This window comes from Amblyomma mixtum, chromosome 3, assembly GCF_055824585.1.
Source record: "Amblyomma mixtum isolate Tamu chromosome 3, ASM5582458v1, whole genome shotgun sequence".
In the NCBI taxonomy this organism is placed as follows: domain Eukaryota; kingdom Metazoa; phylum Arthropoda; class Arachnida; order Ixodida; family Ixodidae; genus Amblyomma; species Amblyomma mixtum.
In genome coordinates this window covers 376,510,059-376,530,163 of record NC_143014.1, presented here as the reverse complement: position 1 = coordinate 376,530,163, position 20,105 = coordinate 376,510,059, and the positions used below count along the sequence as shown (strand labels likewise).

Genomic DNA, 20,105 nt, shown 5'->3' with positions numbered 1-20,105 from the left:
CTCCTTAACAGCTGTCCAGAAGGAGTGTCTTCTCATTGTCATCAAGGACTTACGTTACACGCTGCCACATACCACCTTGTTTGAGATGGTAAGAGAAGGCATTGATTCAGTGGGAGCAGCATAATTCCAGAACCAATGCAGAATAAGAGTGAAAAGAAGTACGCACCAGTTCCTGCGTTGCACCAATTCTCATTGATCTTCTGCTAGCCCGTCAAGATAGCCAACTAAAAGAAGCTTTGCGTGGCATCAATTTGATAATGACCTTCCGATTTGTGGACGACTTTCTAGTAATCAACAAACTTCATAAACAATGGCAACACAAGGGCATTGTTGACATATTCAAGACCTTCTCCAAAGTTCTTGCCAACTTTGAGCTGACCAAAGTAATGCCATTGGAGGTACAGCTTCTCGATCTATGGCTGTACATCAGAGAGGCCCATATGTGCTGGTGTTATGCCCCACGGTTGAAAAAAAAGACTGTTGCTACTGGCGCACTAAAAATGTCTTAAAAAGAACGGCCGGAAAGCGTTGAGGCCCAACTGACAGGGTTACCTGAAGCTGGTTTAGCAGATGACCTCATCTGCAGCCTTGGCTTCAAGATAATGAAAGAAATTTGCCGATCTACCCCAACGAGACTTGAGAAGAAAGAACGGAAGTTAGCTGTCACGGCATATGTGCTTGGTATCAGCCATGCGCCAAAGAAAGTGGTCGGGAGGGCTGGTGTGAACTTAGTATGCAACGCGCCTAAGTCACTGTCGCATGCTATGGATTTGACTATTTGCTTTCTCTTATAACAGGCTGTCTTTGAAGCAACCCTTGCCAGGCGCGTTGCATATTAAGTTCACACCAGCCCACCTGACCACTTTCTTTAGCACGTGGCTGATACAATGCACCTACGACCTTAATCACCGTGACGCCGACTGTCCTCCCAGCTGTTTGAGTTGAGTTGTGGTATGCTACAGGCGGAATTAGCCTTGCTTATTCTGCCAGGAATTGCTCCACCATCCTCCCGGCTCCCTCGTACTCCTCTGGCTTCCTGCGTGCCGTGTGGGCCTGTGTGAGAAGCTGCTGCCTCATTACGTGGGTCCTTATACCACGTCTTCTCTTCAGGCAACCGAGCAATGTGACCTACAAAACCACATCCTTCCACCCTCCCATTCCTCCCGCGGCCCACTCCACAAAGCTCGTGCACGTCGCCTGTCTTAAGCCCTACCATTCAAACCCACCACCTTAGGGCGCCCAGGGACTGTGCTTCCTTCCGCGACGCAGACGGGGTAGTGTTACGGTGCATAGTCGCAAGGCGAAGGGGATGTTTTGATGCTGGGCAGTTGATGACGATGAGGATGCTGCAGCTAGTGCTTGGGGTGACTTGGTTTGGCGTGCCTTCTGACTGTGCCCTGTCGCATCTCCTGCAGAGCTAAACCCCATAATAATATGCCTTGACAACTATGGTCCGTTCTTTCTGAAGTATTGTTGAGGTAGATTGGCAAATTTCTTTATCTTGAAGTCAAGGCTGCAGATGAGGTCATCTGGGAAACCAGCTTCAGGTAACCATGTCAGTTGGGCCTCCACGCATTCCTGCTGGAGATCAATATACGACCTGTTTAGGATATTTTTCAGTGTGCCAGTAGCAACAGCCTTTTTTTCGATCTTAGGACGTAACGCCAGCCCACATGGGTCTCTCCAATGTACAGCCATAGATAGAGAAGCTGTACCTCCAGTGGCATTTCTTTGGTCAGCTCAAAGTTGGCAAGAACTTTGGAGAAGGTCTTGAAGATGTCAACAATGCCCTTGCATTACCCTTGGCTATGAAGCTTGTGGATTACTAGGAAGTCGTAATTGGTGCTGTGCAAAGCTTTTTAATAGTTGGCTATCTTGACAGGCTAGCAGGAAAATGAGAATTAGTGCAACACAGGAACTGGCACATACTCCCTGCCACTGTATGTACAGATCATTAAACTTTACATAGGTAGAACTGAAGTAGATGGTTAGCAACTCAAGGAATCTGTCCGCATTAATTCTGCATTGGTTCTGGAATCGTACTGCTCTCATTGAATCAATGTATTCTCTTACCGTCTCAACCCAGGCGGTCTTTAGCACCGTGTAATGTAAGTCCTTGATGACAATGAGAAGACACTCCTTCTGGACAGCTGTTCGAGAGGAATGCGGACACTTCTGGTTTCTTTACCAGGAAGAGGTCTTCCATGGTGAACGAGGAGAGCAATTCGAGCAGATATTGCCCTAAGGGTTGCTTACTTGACCCTTGTTCAGAGACAATTACTCTGAAAGGCCAGTTATCGTTGGGTGCTTTTACCATACAGAAGGGATTCAGGGATAGGCCCTCACTCTTCTTCACTGCCAGCACTAATTTGGTCAAGTTGTTGGCTTCACACAAGTTTTTGGGCTTCGTTCTTCACTGTTTGGTGCTTGACCTTCTTTTGCAGCTTGCTGAAGTTCTTTGCGATGGCTTCATTTGCTTTTTCACAGAAAGCAGCTGAACGTATTATGCAACGCGCCCAGCAAAGGTGCTTCAAAAACAGTGCAGCACACTATGAAGCACCGAGACAAATTCACAGCATGCAACAGTGGTTTAGTTTACAAGATCCCTCTCTCATGCGGAGCGTCATAATTGGGAAATAAGGTCAGCTTGTCAACAATCGTCTAATGGAACATGTCGGCAATACTGAGACAGGATATGGTAGCAAGCTAGCGAGACACATGTCGGACTGTGAGTGCATCCCACTTTCTACGATGTAAAATTCTAAGGAAATATAATCGACAGCTCATGGGTGAGATATACGAGACCTGCATGGTACATAAGAATTGTTCAACTTGCGTAAGCACACCATCACTAATGCTAACGAAGAAATAAATAGACTATCTGGATAAATAATCACGACAGATGTGACCAAAACGATTCCATGACTTTCCTTCTCTGTATTTTGGATGACGCTTCCCGTATTTATTATGAGGAAAGCCATAAATTCCGGAGTTAGTGAGCGCTGTATTTGTGCCTTCCTGTCAGTGTCCTGTTACCCAGCACGCTGCTTTGCCTAGACTATTATACCGTATAGACTCATGTAATGGCCGCACCCCTAACTTTTAAAAAAATTGCAGAAAAAAATATATTTAAAAATTACCCGAGTAAAAGCCGCACCAATAATTTCAGGAAGTTGGGCAATGCCATCTACTGTGTGCTGCAAGAAATCCCAAACATTTTGTGGTTTCTGCTGCCAGGTGGAGCGCAAAAATCAAGGGGTGCAGAGTTACTGTATATATGCTACCAAAGGTACAGTAACTCTAAAGCGCTGCGCACATCGAGTACAGCCAAGGCCTATTTCATTTCATTTCATTTATTGGTTTTGTTTGACCAGTACAGAGACTGCAAACAGGGGAGGGCAAGCTAAAGTTGCCTAGTCGTGCCTGACAGAGGCCTGCCCTCCCCATGTAAAAAAAAAAGTGGCAAGAATGCCAGTGTCTTTTGTTCTCACAAAACGAGAAAAAAGTCTGTTCTTTCCCTGTATGCGGTCATATAGTTGTTTTGAAATCCACGGCTTCCTTGATTTTCTACGAGTTCTGTGCGTAGCTTGTGGAAATGCAGTATTATAGTGTTCCTGAATAGTAGATATAAAATTTGTGTACGATTGGCATGCATCCTCCTGTCTTAAAATATTACTCCAATCTGTGCTAGCACAAAGACGTCGAAAGTCTGATAAGCTGTTTTCATCAATTCTTCTAAATGTAGAAGTTTCTGGTTTACACCTGTGTTGTTTTGGTTGACTCGGAACTATACAGAATATAGGCATATGGTCACTAATGCTTAATGTTAAGACGCCAGCCGGGACATCACTAGTGCAAATATTTGTAAAACACACATCAATAAGTGCTTCAGAGTTGTCAGTAACTCTTGTTGGTGAGGAAATTAAGTTCACAAATCCACAGCTGTTGTACAGATCTGGCAAATTTCTTGTAACGGACGTTTGACCCAGAATATCAACAATTATATCACCAAGAAAAACCACTTCACAATTATTGAGAGAGACATATTCCAAAGTTTTTTCAACAAAGTTACAAAACGCAGATACCGAACCTGAAGGCAGCCTGTATATACCTAAAACAACAATTTTTCCGCAGCACAAAGAAAAAGCTTTTACATCTTCATTCATTTCACAGCATTCAGGTAAACAGTGATAGCCGATTTCATTCCTCAAATATATTGATAAGCCTCCTCCTCTTTTCTGTTGTCACTCCAAAGATACGCATTTATAATTATCAATGTTAGGAGCATCACTATCATTGCTAAACCAGGTTTCAGAAAATACTAATCCATCCAACTTTAACCTCATAACCTCAGAGTTGACAGCAACACAACCACTTCATCTATTTTGTTTTGCAGGCTTCAGGCATTTAAATGAAAAAAACAGAGAATTGTTGAGAGACTTTCCAAAATTCAGCATGTACTTATTGAAGAATCAATATCAAAGTAGGTCATGATAGGTTATTTTTTTTTCCCACAGAAGATCGGCGCGCATGAAAAACCTAACACTACCGAATATTTACCAAGTCGTCTTTGCAAGCAATGCAAATTGCATTCTCTCCGGTTCTTTTCCTGACAAATATTTTGCCATTTCTCTGCCAGGTATACTGGTAGCCACACTGCATTGCCTTTGAATGTGCCAGCCACAAGAGTCGCCTGTTGAAGGCTGTCAGGTTATCAAAAAGGCATATGTCTGATTGCTTAGCTTTCAGATCCTTTACTTTTGCTAGCCATTGATCTTTTGTTTTCCGGCTGACAAAGCGGATTAGCATAGGAGGTGTTTTGTTCTCTTTTTTCCTGTGAGGAAGCCTGTGCACACCTTCAATTTCACTCTCAGTGACCGGTTCAAGGCTCAAAGACAATGCAAGGTCGTTCACAACAGCTAACACGTTTTCATTCTCAGTGTATTTCAGACCATGGATCTCAAGATTCTGGCGTCGTCCATACTGTTCAAGGTTGTTTATTTGCCTTTTCAATCGACCCACCTCAGCCTCAGATCCCACCGATTCTACGACTTCAAGCCGTTTGTTCAGATTTTGTATTTCCGTATCGTGTCGTTTTTGCGATTCTAGAAGCTCGTCATACTTGGCTGACATCATCTGCACTGACTGTTCAAGACTTTCTATAACTTCTTTCAAGCTACTTAGTGCGTCGACTTTCTCTTTCATCTGCAAGAGAACAGTTAACTTGGCACTGATTTGCGATAGTTCAGCCGTGTGCTCACATGCCTGTTCACTTTTCGACTTTTCATTCGACTTTCCCCCTCTGGTTCTAGCAAGTATGCAAGTCGGACACTTCCATGTCGTCTTGGAGGCTTTCCCCTTTGTACTTTTACAGAACCTCCAGAACAGTTTCCACTGTGGCAACTGCAACTGCATTCGTCACAAGTGATACACTCGTCGCCATCATCACGGTTCTCTTTACATGCAACACAAATAGTATTCTCCGGCATTGCTCGGGACTACAACAAAGGATAAAGTACTATGGGCAACGGAGTAAGGTGACACTCGCACTACAGTATCATGGCAGCGGCAGCAGCAGCAGATACGAAAAACTACAGGTAGCCTTAACAGTGGTAAGTATGAATGCCCACCAACCTGTAAAGTAGATGAGCTCGATCACGGAATGTCTGTACGCCGCCGCTGCCACTGCCGAAGTGACTGCAGTGCACTGGAAAACGAACGCCCCCCTGATGTAGCCGATAAACAGCAGACGAAGCTCAAGTCAGTGAAGACAGATGGCAGAAGGGGAGAATCTGGCCAGCACTTGAAATACGGTTGCTCTGAACGCTTGGAACAGCGATGTAGCCGATGAGTATGCTCCGCGGTCGTTTCCAAAGCTCGGGCAGCGCTCCTGTAAAGTAGATGAACTCGATCACGGAATGTCTGTACGCCGCCGCTGCCACTACCAAAGTGACTGCGTACTTGTGCAAAGTACGTGCAATCTCGAAATCGGAACGCATCGCTGCCCTGATTTGTCCTGCGCTCGTGAGCTGAAGTTTTTTTTTCTCGATGGGGAAATGCGTAAGCTATACCACTCACTTTAAGCTGAAAGTGATTGACTACGCAAAAGAAGAAGGAAAAAGAGCTGCTGGACTAAAGTTCGGCGTTGATGAAAAATGTGTATGACGATGGTGCAAACACGGACTTGACCGTCCTACCTGGAGATATGACCGGCGTGCTTCAGCCACTGAACGTCTCCATAAACCGCCCTTTTAAGTGCGGATTTCGCTCTGCACACACTGAGCGGATGGCAACGGCCCTCCACCAGAGGACTCCGACCGGCCGACTGAAAAAGGCATCCCTTGTGGCCGTATGCCACTGGATACTCGAAGCGTGGACCGCGGTTTCGTTCGAGACCATGGAAGAAAGTTTCAAGGTGACAGGCATGTCCAACAAGCTGGATGGCACAGAGGATGACTTCATCTGGAACAAGGACGAGCCTGAGGTCCCGACGAGTTCGGAGGGGGAAGACGAGGAGTGTTTTGGCAGTAATAAAGGCAGGTACCCCCAGAAATATTTAATTTGCTGTGTGTTTCTTTATGTAATTGCCGCACCCGATTTTCACCCCAGATCTTGGAAAAGACGTGTGGCCATTACACGAGTCTATACGGTACTATCAAATTCACAAGATATGAGGTCTAGATCTGGAAAATGATCACAAAGGGTTCCAAGCTGTTGCCTTTCTGCACCCATTGTAGAAGAAATACATATACATAAAAGTGAGCATTTGGAGATCACAAATGCTAACTCTGGCATCGCAATGTCCACAGAAAGCAAGTCAGGCGAATTTTTTACCCCGTAACGGGTTTGCGTTCCCTTTCTTTGAGGCATACATGCACCATGCAGTGAACAAAAGTACAAAGTAGATAAATAGAATTAATTATCTTGCAAATATCACTACTGTAAAATGGTGTTCACAAATGGCCACATTCATCCTTAGGACAGATCTGCATTTCATCTGCCATTATACATATGAAACATGAAAATACCAAGCAGCCAAATGAATGCATAAATTTCTCAGAAATTTACACACAGTACACACAATGATACCATTCCAGTGGTTCAGTTGAGTATGCTGCTCAGGAGCAGCAATATCCATATGGGGTGAATGCCTGCAGCAGAAATCATTGGCAATGCGGTATAAGTTCGCACACAAGATGCGAAATAAACGGAATGATGTGGAACCCTTCCAATTATGCAAGAAATTGAATTCAACCTACACTGCAATATTAATCGAGCTACAAAAATATCATAAAGGCTTCTTCAAATCAGCACACAGTTGGCATTTAAATGTCATGGGTCATTCCACGCCAACTGTTCCAGACTTTGCACTGAATCTTCAATTTCTTAAAAAGAAATCATGGCTTATTGCATTACGAAGGTAAACATTATCCCAGGTTGTTTTAGAGCGCAGCTCTTTGGCGTCCGTTCCTGGGTTTCGCGTCGTCGTCGGCGTTGTCGTCGGCCTCGTAACCAGCTCCGCCCCCATTTCATCCGCAGCTGGGGTTGACGCACTATCGGCGTCAGCGGCATCAGTCAGTCGCTGCTCTCTCTTCCCTCCTCCCTTTATCGTGTTGTCCGCTTGCTGCGCGCGCTTCTGCCCCCATCGTTTGCCGCTGGGTGTACACGCCGCCCCCCTCCCCCCTCTTCCTGCGAGTCTCCGGTTGTCAAAGCGCCGGCTCGAACTTAATTCCTTTCTTCGCTCCTCCTCCAATGCAACCCCTGTGCGGTGGCAATCAGAGAGCCAGATCGGTGGCGGCGGATCTGTATATGTGCACCGCCCGAGCCGAAATTGCCGCTGCCGTTCGCCCTGTGCGGTGGCAATCAGAGAGCCAGATCGGTGGCGGCGGATCTGTATATGTGCACAGCCCGAGCCGAAATTGCCGCTGCCGTTCGCCACTGCGAAATTATCTGCCAGTTCTTTCTGAGCCATGAGCGAGACGACCGATGGAAGTCCTCCGTCTGCTAAAAAAAAAATTCTGTGATAGCGCATACATGTGTTGCTCGATTTCTTTGCCTCAATCTATCGAAAAGGTGAAACAGCTTATTTGCTGCGCTCAAATTTCGCATTAGGAAGTAACGTAATCGTCGGTAATTTTTTGGCGGAATAATTTTTTTGCGTCGTGGCCGCCATCCCATGTTTGTAAGCGACAGCCAAACATAACTATGCAAAAAAATTTGTAAAAAGAACAGTCTTAGACAGGACTGTGAAGTTTTTGTTATATAAATAAAGGAATTACATTTCCAATGCAGTAAATTGAACTTAATTTATTTTAAATAAAAGATGTATTAAGTACAAATATGAAAATTTGAAATCTTTGATCAAATTTTATGTTCTTACAGTAGTTATTCTATTTTATAAGCTGTCGAGAAGGCAAAGTGGATAAAAATGCTGCAGAGAGCAAAATGCGTAAGGCACATCAGCAAAAAGATTCTAAAGTTGAGAAAATTTACTTTTTGAGACATATTCAGCAGTCTACTACATATTGAGGTGATGTTAATGAAATTATGAAAGATAGAAAGTTGCATAGTACCATTTAATGGCATTTACTTTTAGAAGTTTAATCGGAGCTTTTTTTTTGTTTTAAGCTAGAAAACAATTTTGCAAGTTGAGTCCCTGCGTTCAACATTGACATTGCTCAGTGGTTCCTCTTCACCCCAGCACACATTGCCGCCAGCTGCAAATTACACAAAACCAGCACTCCACTGCTCGAATACAATGGTGTGTTGGGCTTCGATGCCGGCAGCTTCGGCAACACACAAATCTGCTGAAGGGTAGATTAACAAAAAGTAAAAATGAAGTGGCCGCATGGCAGAATGGCTCTTGTTCCTCAACACAAACATCAATCAGCCGGGAAGCACTCTTTGCGGTCTGACCAATCAGAGCTGAAACCTCAGCTACCGTGAAAATTATTTACCTTTTTCAGTGGAAAGGACTTCTTCGCCACGTCGCATGGGAAGAGTGCTTGTAACGGCATTGGTGGAAGTGTGAGGCCCCCTGCAGCAACAGAAAGCAGTCGGAGGCCGTAGAAAGGTCAAATACTGATCCTCCATAAACTTTTACATGGGCGGAGAAAACCTTTAAGCGTGTCACAGCCCTCTGGGTGCTCCAACAAAATGATTCAAGAAAACAAAGACGAACTCACCAGGTGGTTTACAAGAGTGCTCCCATTAAAAGGAGCATGCATAATTCACCATTTCAAGCCTTTTTCTTTCTCTCAGCGGAGCATGCTGGACTTATGTCATGCTCGAATTTAAACTAACAAAACGTGAGTGAACATGCCAGCATACTTTTCAAGACCAAAATATGAGGAGCATCCACCGGGAGCACCGTGCACCGAAGCTTTGTGTCTCCTCGATGCCGGCTGCAGCGTGCACCGCAGTGACGAGCAAGCAGCCAGTAATGCCGAGGTTGAAGGCAGGGACTCAAATTGCAAAACCATTTCCTCGCCTAAAACTAAAACTGCTCCAATTACAATTTTAGAAATGTCACTGCCATTAGAGAATAAATGAGGACAAACTCACAGTGCAACTGGTGGCTGAATATGCCTCAAAAACATAATTTTTCTGCTGACTGACATGCCTTGCATTTTTTTTCATTTCTGAAACATTTTTATCACCTTCTTTGCCTTTTGGACAACTCATAAAAATAGTTGAAATGACTAGTATGAGAACATAAATTGGATAAAAAAATTCAATTTTCAATATTTTTGTACCTTCTTCCATGTTTTATATTTAAAACAAAAATACAAGAGTCCAATTTACTGGATATGAAAGCATGTCCTTTATTTATATGAAAAAGTTTCAGTCATGAGTAAAAACGTTTATTTTTTACAAGTGTTTTTGCAAGACCTAGCTTTGCTACTGCTTGTAAACATAAGAGGGCGGCCACGACCCGAAACGTTTTTTTTTCTGCCAAGAACATGCTGGAAAAATCTTTGTCATGGTCATAAAATAAGCCATGATTTTTGTTTTTTAAGAAATCAAAGGTGGTCGAGTGTAAAAGTATGGATCAGGTGGCGTGGAATCAACTTATTCAATATTGCACAGCAATAAAATACACAGCCAACTTATCACCAGGCATATAGCAGCACCCATATAGGTCAATATATTGGCTCAACAGCAAGAGGCTTCTGTAATGCTTGAAAAATGACATGAACAAGACCTAAAGACAAAGTGAAGCATATAGTTAGAAGATCAATGTGCAAGAGGCGAGAAAAAAATCATTTTGTCTGAGGGACATTTGAAATAACGCTAAGGAAGCCCAACTTGAATAAAAAAAACAATGCAAAACAATAAAAATTGCCACAAGTTGAGCAGTAAGAGCTCTCTAAATGGCAGCAGATGCAAAGCAAACACCAGTGACACTGCCAACTTATGTATTAGTTCCCGGTCAAAAATTTTCCTGCAAACTTTTCCTTGCCTATTTAAGAGTAGAACCACCAAATTTTTGTATGCATTATTTTCTTTGGTGTGATGTGAAAGTCACAATGTGGAATTCACCTACAGCATTTGAACTACTTATTATTAATTTTTGTTTTTTTTTTCGGTTCAGGTCTCAAAAGGCAAACAGCAGCTTTGACGTGCAAGATGCTTTGAGGTCATGTGAGGCGTGCAAAAGCAGCAATATAATCTCTGCTGGTTAATTTTTTGTCATTCTACCTCTTGAACAGGCTTGCGTAAGAGTTGATGTGAATTAAAATGATGAAAGCAGTGACCACACTACCTTTTGTATGCCTCACGTGGCCTGAACCAGCCTTGAAACCAAAACTGGGAGAGCATGAGAGAGATTCAATCATAAATTATTTACCACTTGGAACAATCCACGTGACTGTCTATACTTTCTAATGTGCTGCACATCATTCTAAAGAGAGAAAACCCAGCTAAAATTTGGGGTCTCCACTTCTTCAAAGGGCAACTTCAGGTAGTTCTTCAACATTCTGACTTAATGAGCGCATCCCATTCCTTGGACTCTCCTATCTCCGGCACAAGAAACCATTTTTCAAACTACCAAGTGGAACTTTTAAAGCAGCAAACCGAACGTCGGTTCACGGGTAGGGTTCTTCTCACATTCTGCAGGTGGCGACCCTTGGACACTCTTGCAGAGACGTTGCAATTTGCTTGGAGCAGAGAATCCTACTCTAGCTGTTATTTTTTTTAGTTGTGTCTCACAACATGAAAAGAATAGGAGCTAGGGCCGGTGTGCGAGCAGTATTCTCTGCTCCAAACCAACTGCTATGTCTGTGCAGAGTGTCAACCGTGAAGGGTCGCCACCTGCAGGATTCGGAAAGTCGCAAGAATTCTCCTATGTACCAGTGCTCTAAAAATGAGGTGCACAGGAGCGAGCTACCCCTTGGAACGCGCTGTATCAGTCAAACAGGAGATGCCTGAACGACCGTCTCAGCGAACACAAGAGCTCCTTAAAACCACCTCCTGAAAGCAATATGGCCATATATTGGCTGTCGGGTGAGAACTGCACCTCTGCTTGGAGCCGTACAACCATACGGTACACGCATAAGGACCAGCACATGCGGGAGGTTGTTGTTGTTGTTGCGTTTGATCCATCGGAAGCAAGACAAGTGTGTAGCAAACATTCTGTTGCGCTCACACGAAAAGAACTATACTTGGGGACAGCTTTCTGTGGCTATGTAGTGGAAGCTATGAGGGCAAGGCTTTCACAAGCGCGCTCTTATCACACTCTCACGAGGGACGGAATTAGGTGTTTAAGCTGGCGGTTCGTGCTCGTACCTTCTAGTGCATAGCCACAGGAAGATGTCCCCGATTTTAGACTACCTTAGCAGCTTAGACAGCAGAGCAGTGATTTTTTTCAACATTTATTCTTTTGTTTTGTTTTTATTCGCCAATGTTTGTTTTGCCTCATGCAGCCAATCTTTGATGCAGTGGCACATGTGGGTGGTGCTCGTTTTTCATCTGTTTATTGCTTGACAGCCACAAGGATGAGTTGTGAGTCAGCACTGTACCTTTGACTGATGGCCTCACAATGTAATGAAACATTTTTGGTACTACTTCACTCCAAACAGACATCAACAATCGTTAAGGGTTCACAAACAAGAGTGTACTAGAAAGTGAAATAATGCTGTTCTGCAGGCACCTTACAGCAGAATGAATATTCATTGCACGCCAAAGGCCAAGCTTAAAGAAACCTGAAAGATGCAAACATTAACAATGAGCTTCCCAAAAGTGATCAGAGACCGTTTGTTGACTTGCATCTGTTCATTGGGAATGATCACTTGTGCTCCACGTACTTGTGGTAGAGAATCCACCTTGCATTCGGGAGGTGCTGTGTTCGATACCCAGTGCCACCGGGTACCCACCGGTTTCTTTAATGGGTACAAGATTTCCCCTGGCCTGGTGCTCGGCTCTTCTAGGGTGAGATGCTTGGGAAAAGGGCCGTAGACTAAAGTTGCCTTGACGGATCAGAGATAAGTTCCGCCGCCAAGCAACAATAAATCCGCCTCGTGCGGTAGAAACCCAACTTGTGGCCCATTACGTACTCCACGTAATGTGTGTAATCAAAAGGCATTATCAATGATGTGGTCTCCATAGAGTTGTGAGAAATACTTTTTCCTTACTTTCTCAAGGTCTGTGCATGAAAAAAAAAAGAGACATGTTTGCATAGCTTGAATGCAGGTTTCTGTTGTAATGTAAGCATAAAGACTTCAGTAAGGTTTCAGTGCGCAGGGCAGACTAAAAAATCACATCCGTTTAATGTTCTTGAAGTGTGCATGACTTCCAGTCTCAGATGGATGTTACCTGGTGTAGCTAATTAATTATTCCATTACTGACTTCATGAAATCCTTACAGGGCATGCTCATGCACATTCCTGATTTCTTTGTTGCAAGCTTGTGCAGCACACACAATGGAACACAAATTCCAACGTGGGTTGGAACCCAGCAGAATTTGATGTTATCCCCCAGTGTTGTGGCTTTTCTTCAATTGTCTAAGGCATCTTCAACTAACGGTGCAACTGTCCTTCTAGAGTGAAGTGCTGTGATTGCGCATGCAACAAGGAAGATGAGACAGCCACCACAGGAAACTTTCCCAGTTCGCTACACATATCTAGTTTTGCAGATCACATGTCACCAAGGTTAACTAGCTGGCAAGATCATGTCACTCACATGAAGTCAGATATCATGGCAAGCAACGGGTTATGCACAAAAAAAAACCCACCTCAACCCAATAATTCGAAAACACACTGTGAAAAGCGGACTGCGCATGGTAAACAGGATTTCTGCTCAAACCCTGGCCCCATCCCACATCTGCTGATAAGCTATGGAAGGCAGGCAACTGCTCTCTACAAATGGAACTGACCTGAAACCAACTGCTTGGATAAAAAAAGGAGGGAAGGACCACAATGTTCATGCAAAAGGCTGAAGTTCAGGCAAAAAGAAAATGCAAGCATTTAGCGCTCATGCCTGCACTCATAAATCAATGAAAGGCATAAAGACTTACCTGCTACCACATCCAAAGAAGAGCGGTGCCCTCCATAAAGAATGCACTTATGTAATTTTCAGGCAACAAATTCCAGAGGGAAAAAACCTCACTTTACAGGGGAAGTAAAAGGCAAAAAACAAAATCCCAGAATTATGAAAAAGCGCCCTACCACACAATTGAAAATGCCCCACTTTTTCACTCCTTTGCAAATGACGATGACCTTAAGAATGTAGACTGTTGGACTAGTTGCTCTGACATAACACTGATCGTATTTAGCGTATATGACAGGACGAAGGAACACACAATGTCAACATTTGCAGTAAATGAAATGAAAATTGCCAAATGTCCGATCATGCATTCGCCAATGGCATATGAAAAGGGCCACACAGGACACAGAACAGCCGTGGCTGAAAACGACAAAAGCGCACCATCACTGTTCACTAGGCACAGCCCATCCACTTTACCTTCCAAGTCGTCTTTAGCGAGATCCTATGCGGGCTACCTTTATCGTGCAGTCTTTTTGTTCCCTGTCGCTTTTGGTTGGCCCACACGAGTTCGGTATGCTAACAAGAATCAATGCGGTAGAGTGATCGGCTTTTGTACTGTACAGTGCGGCTAGAGAGAGCACAGTAGCCAGTATACTCTATCAGGTAGAGTATCAGCTCTTAAAGGGACAGAGAGGAGAGCTCTATCAATATTTTTTTTACAGTAAAATCCGATACTTTGGCATTTCATGTCTTTGTTGCCACTTGGCCGGCAGCGAAAGATGCATTTATTTCTAAGAAATTTGGATTCGAAGTTGAAAAATTTTTCTCGCCGCTCTGATTCAAACTTGGGATTCTCCTATGACGACACAGGACTAAGTGACGAGAAACATGACGTGCACATGACGTAATGCAGACTCCGTGATTTCTGGAAGCCAGCAGTGCGGCCTGGCAGCAGCCGAAAACAAAGCTACCGTCGGCCACACGTTTAAGGCATCTATCGGCTATTGCGGCAGTCGCTACCGTCGCTTCGTTTACGTTTGCACCGGCGTTTTGCCAGCGTTACGATAGATCCCGTTCTCGAAGTCGTCAACGAAGTTCTAGCAAATAGACACCTTTAGCATACCGTGCACCTTGTTACCGCTAGCGGAATACCGGGAGCCCGCCTACCGCCGGTGAGCAGGCGTGATTGGTCCCGATGCTGCAGGCGCGCGCGTAGCTGCCGGATACGTGGCGCCATCTGGCGACGTCAAGGAGATTTGCGTATGCATCGGCTGCACCTCAGTGATTCGTGGCTTCTCGTGTCACAATGTTGCTAGAACCAAAACACTGTCTTGTCCTGTGACGTCATCACGCTTGTACTTGCGAGTTTGGCCTGTGGCGACGATACCTGTATTTTGATTCTTGCTCTTTTCTACGTTACAAGAGCTTTGTTGTCAGTATGAGTGGCGTTTTTGCAATCAGGAGCTGGTATTCTGTCGATACAAGTCAACTTCAATTTCTCCTCAGTGTCCCTTTAAGAGTCTGGTCTAGCAAGCCGAATGGTCGCCGGCACAGTCCTCAACATTTGGAGCCGTCAGCAGTGGGGACAGGCATTCAAGAGCCGCACGCATATGAGCGAGGCGCATTCACAGGTTCTAGTGACCGACTCTCAAAGCCTGTCAGCCTAAAGTCACTTGAAATCCCTTACGTCAGCCAAGTCACCAGCCTTCAGGAGAAGGTTCAAAGAACGAACATGGAGAACTCTAAGGAGGTCGTCCCCAATGCTCCTAGACACAGCAGATATGGACTCCGCAAGGCTGCAATGGTGGACATAGTGCCGGCATTCTGGAAAAAAAATATCAAAATTCCTTCGCCATTGATGGAATCCGCCTGCTTTGATTTCTCTGGATCGACAGACTTGCAGATTCCACGCGCTCTGAGTTTGTGAGTGTTAGGTACATCCTCCATTAACTTCTCCGTGTCCGTTTTCTCAATGTTCACCTCAGTGCCAGTGATTTGGTTCACGGCTTTGAAACGTTCAGTACTTCATCGGACACTACCTGCGCACTACACTCGCAATGTGGTGTGGTCCTCGACAAGGTAGGAGAAAGCGAAATGGGTCGACGTACATGGCAAGTGTCTTGGGCCTCGTTAACATAGAGATGGTCCGGAAGCCGCGCCGACTGGTTCTGCCTTCGCTCGTTGATCCACTTGGCCCACTGTGTGCCCCCAGGAGACCTGCTCTTTGGTCAGCATCCGAGACGCAGATGACCTGTGCCGAAGAGGTTTCTTTGCTATGAGCGATTCTACGACTGCGCGAATCTTTAAAGGACTGTGCGCGTCTGTAAGTCAAAGCCGCCTGCCTTCCTGCAGTTGTCCAAGGCGTGCAATGACTCGAGAACGCAGAGGTGCGGTGCTTGCGGTGACAGGTGGCACAGAGTGCGCGATTACCTCTACGGTTAACTCGCCGCGTGCCGCCTACCTCGACCATGCACTCAACACATGGGTGGCGGAATCAAAGCGCATGAATAAATAATAAAATTAGCTTTGAGGACAGCAAAAACGCAGCAACTGTCTCAATACTTGGTGGACCCCGCCGCGGTGGCTCATTGGTTATGGCGCTCGACAGCTGACCCAAAAGACGCGGGTTCGATCCCCGCCGCAGCGGCTGAATTTGGATGAAGCCGAAATTCGAGAAGCCCGTGTACTGTGCGATGTCAGTGCACCCCAGGTGGTCTAAATTTCCGGAGCCCTTAACTACAGCATCCCTCATAGCCTGAGCTCCTTTGGGACATCAAACCCAAATAAACCAAACCAATACTCAGTGGACACCTCAACCGGGCCGTGAGGGAAGCGATGAGAAGGGACTCAAAGAAGAGGGAAAAGAGTTGTGATATTGAAAGTTGGTCGTGGTGGTAATAAGATGATTTCTACGATAATTTTAGACGACGGACCGTGAGTGGTGTCCTCCGTTCAAGACTCCACGGAGGCTGCTACCACTCGGGCCCTGATGAACAGGTTCCTCTGGTCGTCAAGGTCCGAGCTGGAGAGAACCTCCTCCTATTGCTGATGTGTCAAGTTTGGTATTTTCGATACTGCTCAGTTTTTTCACATACGCAACTATGTGATATAACCTTGGGTGTTCTCCCGAAAATGGATATGTGTTCTGATATATCGTTGCATGTAGCTTAGGTAAGGGTATGTGTTTGTCTGCAAGCGTCTGACGGTAATTTCTTTTTTAAAAATCACAACTTTTTACTACTCCGTAGCAACCTCTACGAAAAGGAGTCACCATCGAGTCGAGTCTATGCAGCTGAAGTTGAAATTAAGGAGGTCATGACTATCAAGATACTGAGGATGTTTATTTAAAGTAATCGCTGGAACTCTGAGGCCTTGGCCCGACTAACTACCCACGTACCACAAACTATCAGGCTGGTAAAGTGCATCAACACTAGCCAGTAGGGCATGATGTAGACCCAGCCCCACCATCTTGTACAGGCATTTATCCTAATACTGTTCCCTACCTCTATGTCACGGCAGTTGAACACATTAAAGTGGATGGTCTCATTCACCAGGCGTATCGTGAAACCCTCCTCTTACCACAAAACACCTCCACAGCCAGTCTTTGGCCCTGGGGGTACACAACACAGCATGCGAGATCTGCAAGGCACACCTTAGGTCTCAATACAAGCGTCTTCCCCGAACTCAGGTGGAGTGGTCCATCCTTCACGGACTCAACAGTGGATACGAGTCACATCACCCAGACCCAGTGTAGCTCAACGCTAACATTCACCAAGCCCTTGATATCCCTCTCTTACTCTGTAATATGCACACTGTGCATCACCAAGGGCGACGCCAAGCACGGGTGAAGGCATTACACAAGAAATCCGGAGAGTACTCCACAGCAAAAAAAGTGGGCGCCACGAAAAAATTAAGGAAGCACTTTGCCAACCTAAAGTGCGGCAAGGCGAAAGGCTTTGGCCTTGCTGACTGCGATTCTAGTGTACATTTGTATGGCGACACACTAGGAGGGTGGTTGCACGCAACCGACTCGCTCGACAGCTGTAAGGCGTCTCACACAAGGGAGGCACGCGCACGCAGGTGGCGCCACCAGCATGCGCGCTGTTACCATAACGATCTTGGGTGTGACGTCACCTTCTTCCGCCACTATATCGACGTCCGTGCTATATCGATGCATTTGGTTGTTTTCTTTGTTTCTTCACTACAATTGGCTATAACTAATTAACTAATCATTGTACAGTCGTCAAACTTGGCGTCGGGGTTACATTTTATCCTCTCTATCTGATGCTACCTTTCATTTTCTTCTATCTTGATAAGTTGCCTTATTATTTGTGGAACACCGCTTTACACCGGACGTGACCTTGGCCACGAGTATGAGCCATTGAAGGCTTTCACCCTAACACCCTAGCCGTCCAGCCTTGCCCTAACCGTGGCGACTGGGACCCATATGCTCTTATCTGCGGCAACATATGCTAAATCTTCGAAATGGTGGAGAAAGCAGCTATAGCTTCCACTGATGCTCACCCCATCCTCAGCTATAATTTTAAAACAGCCGTACACTACTTTGCGAATGGCTGAGTCTGTCCCACTACCTAATTCCTTCTCCGCACAACCACTACCCCCCTCTACCGCTTAACCCTGGAATGGGTTCCGGCCCACTCCTCCAACCCAGGCCATGAGGCTGCCCACAATTTTGCCCCAGGATTCGTCAGCCAGGCTGTGAGTGACTGCAGCCCGTGGACTGTGAGGGATCAGCTGGACTCATTCCAAGACGTCACTCTACACTACCGCCTTGAGCTACAGTGCTACCCCCTCCCCCACAAATGACTATCTAAAGCCTTTAAGCCTATTCAATTCCTTCTCCTTTAATTTTCTCTCTCGTCTACACTGGTCAATATTTCCCCAAATGCACTAGGTGCCAGGCAGCACCCACCCTACATCATATAATTTGGGCCTGTCCAGAGGACCTGTCTCTTCCAAACTTAAACAGCTCTGAACCTCAACCTACGAACACTGGAAGGTCGTGCTGCTCAGCTCCCGTCCCAAGACCCAACTCCAGGCTGTGGAGCTGGCTCTCACAGTCGCCGACGGCTAAGGGCTCCCGGCCACCTAGCATGGACTCAAGACCACCCGCAGAGGCTCCACAGGCTGACAAAATAAATTTTTGTCCTCCTCCTTGCCAAACACTTCTGGTTCTGATTGCGGATCCGGTTGTGGGTATTTCATTTTCGCTAATTTGTAATAGTGTAATACATCACGGTATGTGATCTGCACCTCGATTTCTTTCGAGTGCCCTGCTCACACTGCTCGGCCTGCCAATCGCGGGGCGGCACGGCAGAGTATGTGCCACTGTTAACTTGGCGGCTCTCGTTCTCATGGACCCAGAATATTGTCGTTTGTCATCTTCTGTGTTCCTTTCCGCAGTGTATTTAGTTCTTTACTTTAGGTGCACTCTTTTACGTAATTTCTACATGTCGATAGAGAATCTGTTATTTTATTAGGCTCTGCTTGATATCGTTTGCCTTGATGCCTATGGATATAGCGATATCCTCCACTTTTTCACGTGAGTGTCCCTAATTGTGGCATCTGCTCTAATGTTTAGCTCGTTATGTATCACTGCTACTGCCATCGTCTTTTTCTCTTCATATTTGGGTGTGTCCGTATATCAAACATGTGCTACGCTCTCATACGATTTTTCTAGTTATTTCTAGTTATCGTGGTGTTCCAGGTGCACGTTTCTAGGCATTGGTGCTATCCTGATCTGTTTCCAAATTTCTCGTGGACTGTTCCCCTGGATGCATCTAGCGGCTAGTTTTGACTGTATGCCTATCGGTCTGAGCATGTTCCTTCCTGTGTGTGTTTCCGACAGTCCTCCTTTTTGGCTGCTTAGGCATGCATCTACAATGTCCTCAAGGCAGTTATAAATGCCTAAGACCTGCAATTTCTTGTTTTCTGTGGAGTGGAGGGCTCCAGAAACATTTTGAGCACCTGGGAAATTTCAGCATGCACTGATAGCGCACAGCACACGGACGCGCTTCGCGTTTCACCGGCACTGAAACGCGGCCGCCGCGGCCAGGTTCAAACCCGGCTACTCCGGCTGCCGTGGACGAAGAGATGAAGAGGAAGTCAAAGAAAAAAGAAAGAGGGTCATAGTGGAAAGCTCCGCACAGACAAGATAATTACACGTGCCACCAAAGGAAACTTGTAATAGCTGCCTCCCTTCTCGGTGGACACTTCAACCGTGCCGTGAGGAGAGGTATGAAGGAGGGAGGGAACGAAGAGAGAGAAACAGGTGCCATTGAGGAGGGCTCCGAATTAATTTTGACCCCCTGTGGTCGTTGAACGTTTGCTGGCACTGCACAGCGCACGGGCGCTTTTTGCACTTCGCCATCCTTGAAATACGGCCACTGCGGCCAGAACTCGGCTGCTGAGCACGAGGTTTCACGAGTGAATCCCGGCTGCTAAGGACACATATATTGATGCGGCGATGTCTCAGCAATGTCAGCGCGTGTTTGTGGGCAGGCCGCAGAGCAATCAAACCGCAACCCTAAGCATCCGAAGCCCACGAAACCAAGCGGCACAAATATACAGATTGCTCAGAAAGATCACGAACAAAAACAGAGA

The 20,105-nt window shown here is 45.7% G+C and overlaps 1 protein-coding gene across 8 annotated transcripts in view; it reads right to left on the bottom strand.

Moving 5' to 3' along the window:
• Positions 1-20,105, bottom strand: part of LOC149356850 (uncharacterized) — a 45,175-nt gene that overhangs the window by 14,028 nt on the left and 11,042 nt on the right. For 5 of the 8 annotated variants that reach the window (XM_089584360.1, XM_089584361.1, XM_089584362.1 and 2 more), the window contains exons 3-5: positions 15,590-15,732; positions 8,958-9,037; positions 5,635-5,890 (exon numbers count right to left, since the gene is read on the bottom strand). In XM_089584360.1, the coding sequence (XP_089440486.1) occupies positions 5,757-5,890; positions 8,958-9,037; positions 15,590-15,732 (357 nt within the window). In that variant the 3' untranslated portion in view covers positions 5,635-5,756. Of the gene's footprint in view, positions 1-3,523; positions 5,891-8,957; positions 9,038-15,589; positions 15,733-20,105 lie in introns of those variants that run through there. The other 3 variants (XM_089584359.1, XM_089584364.1, XM_089584365.1) reach the window with 3 other exon arrangements.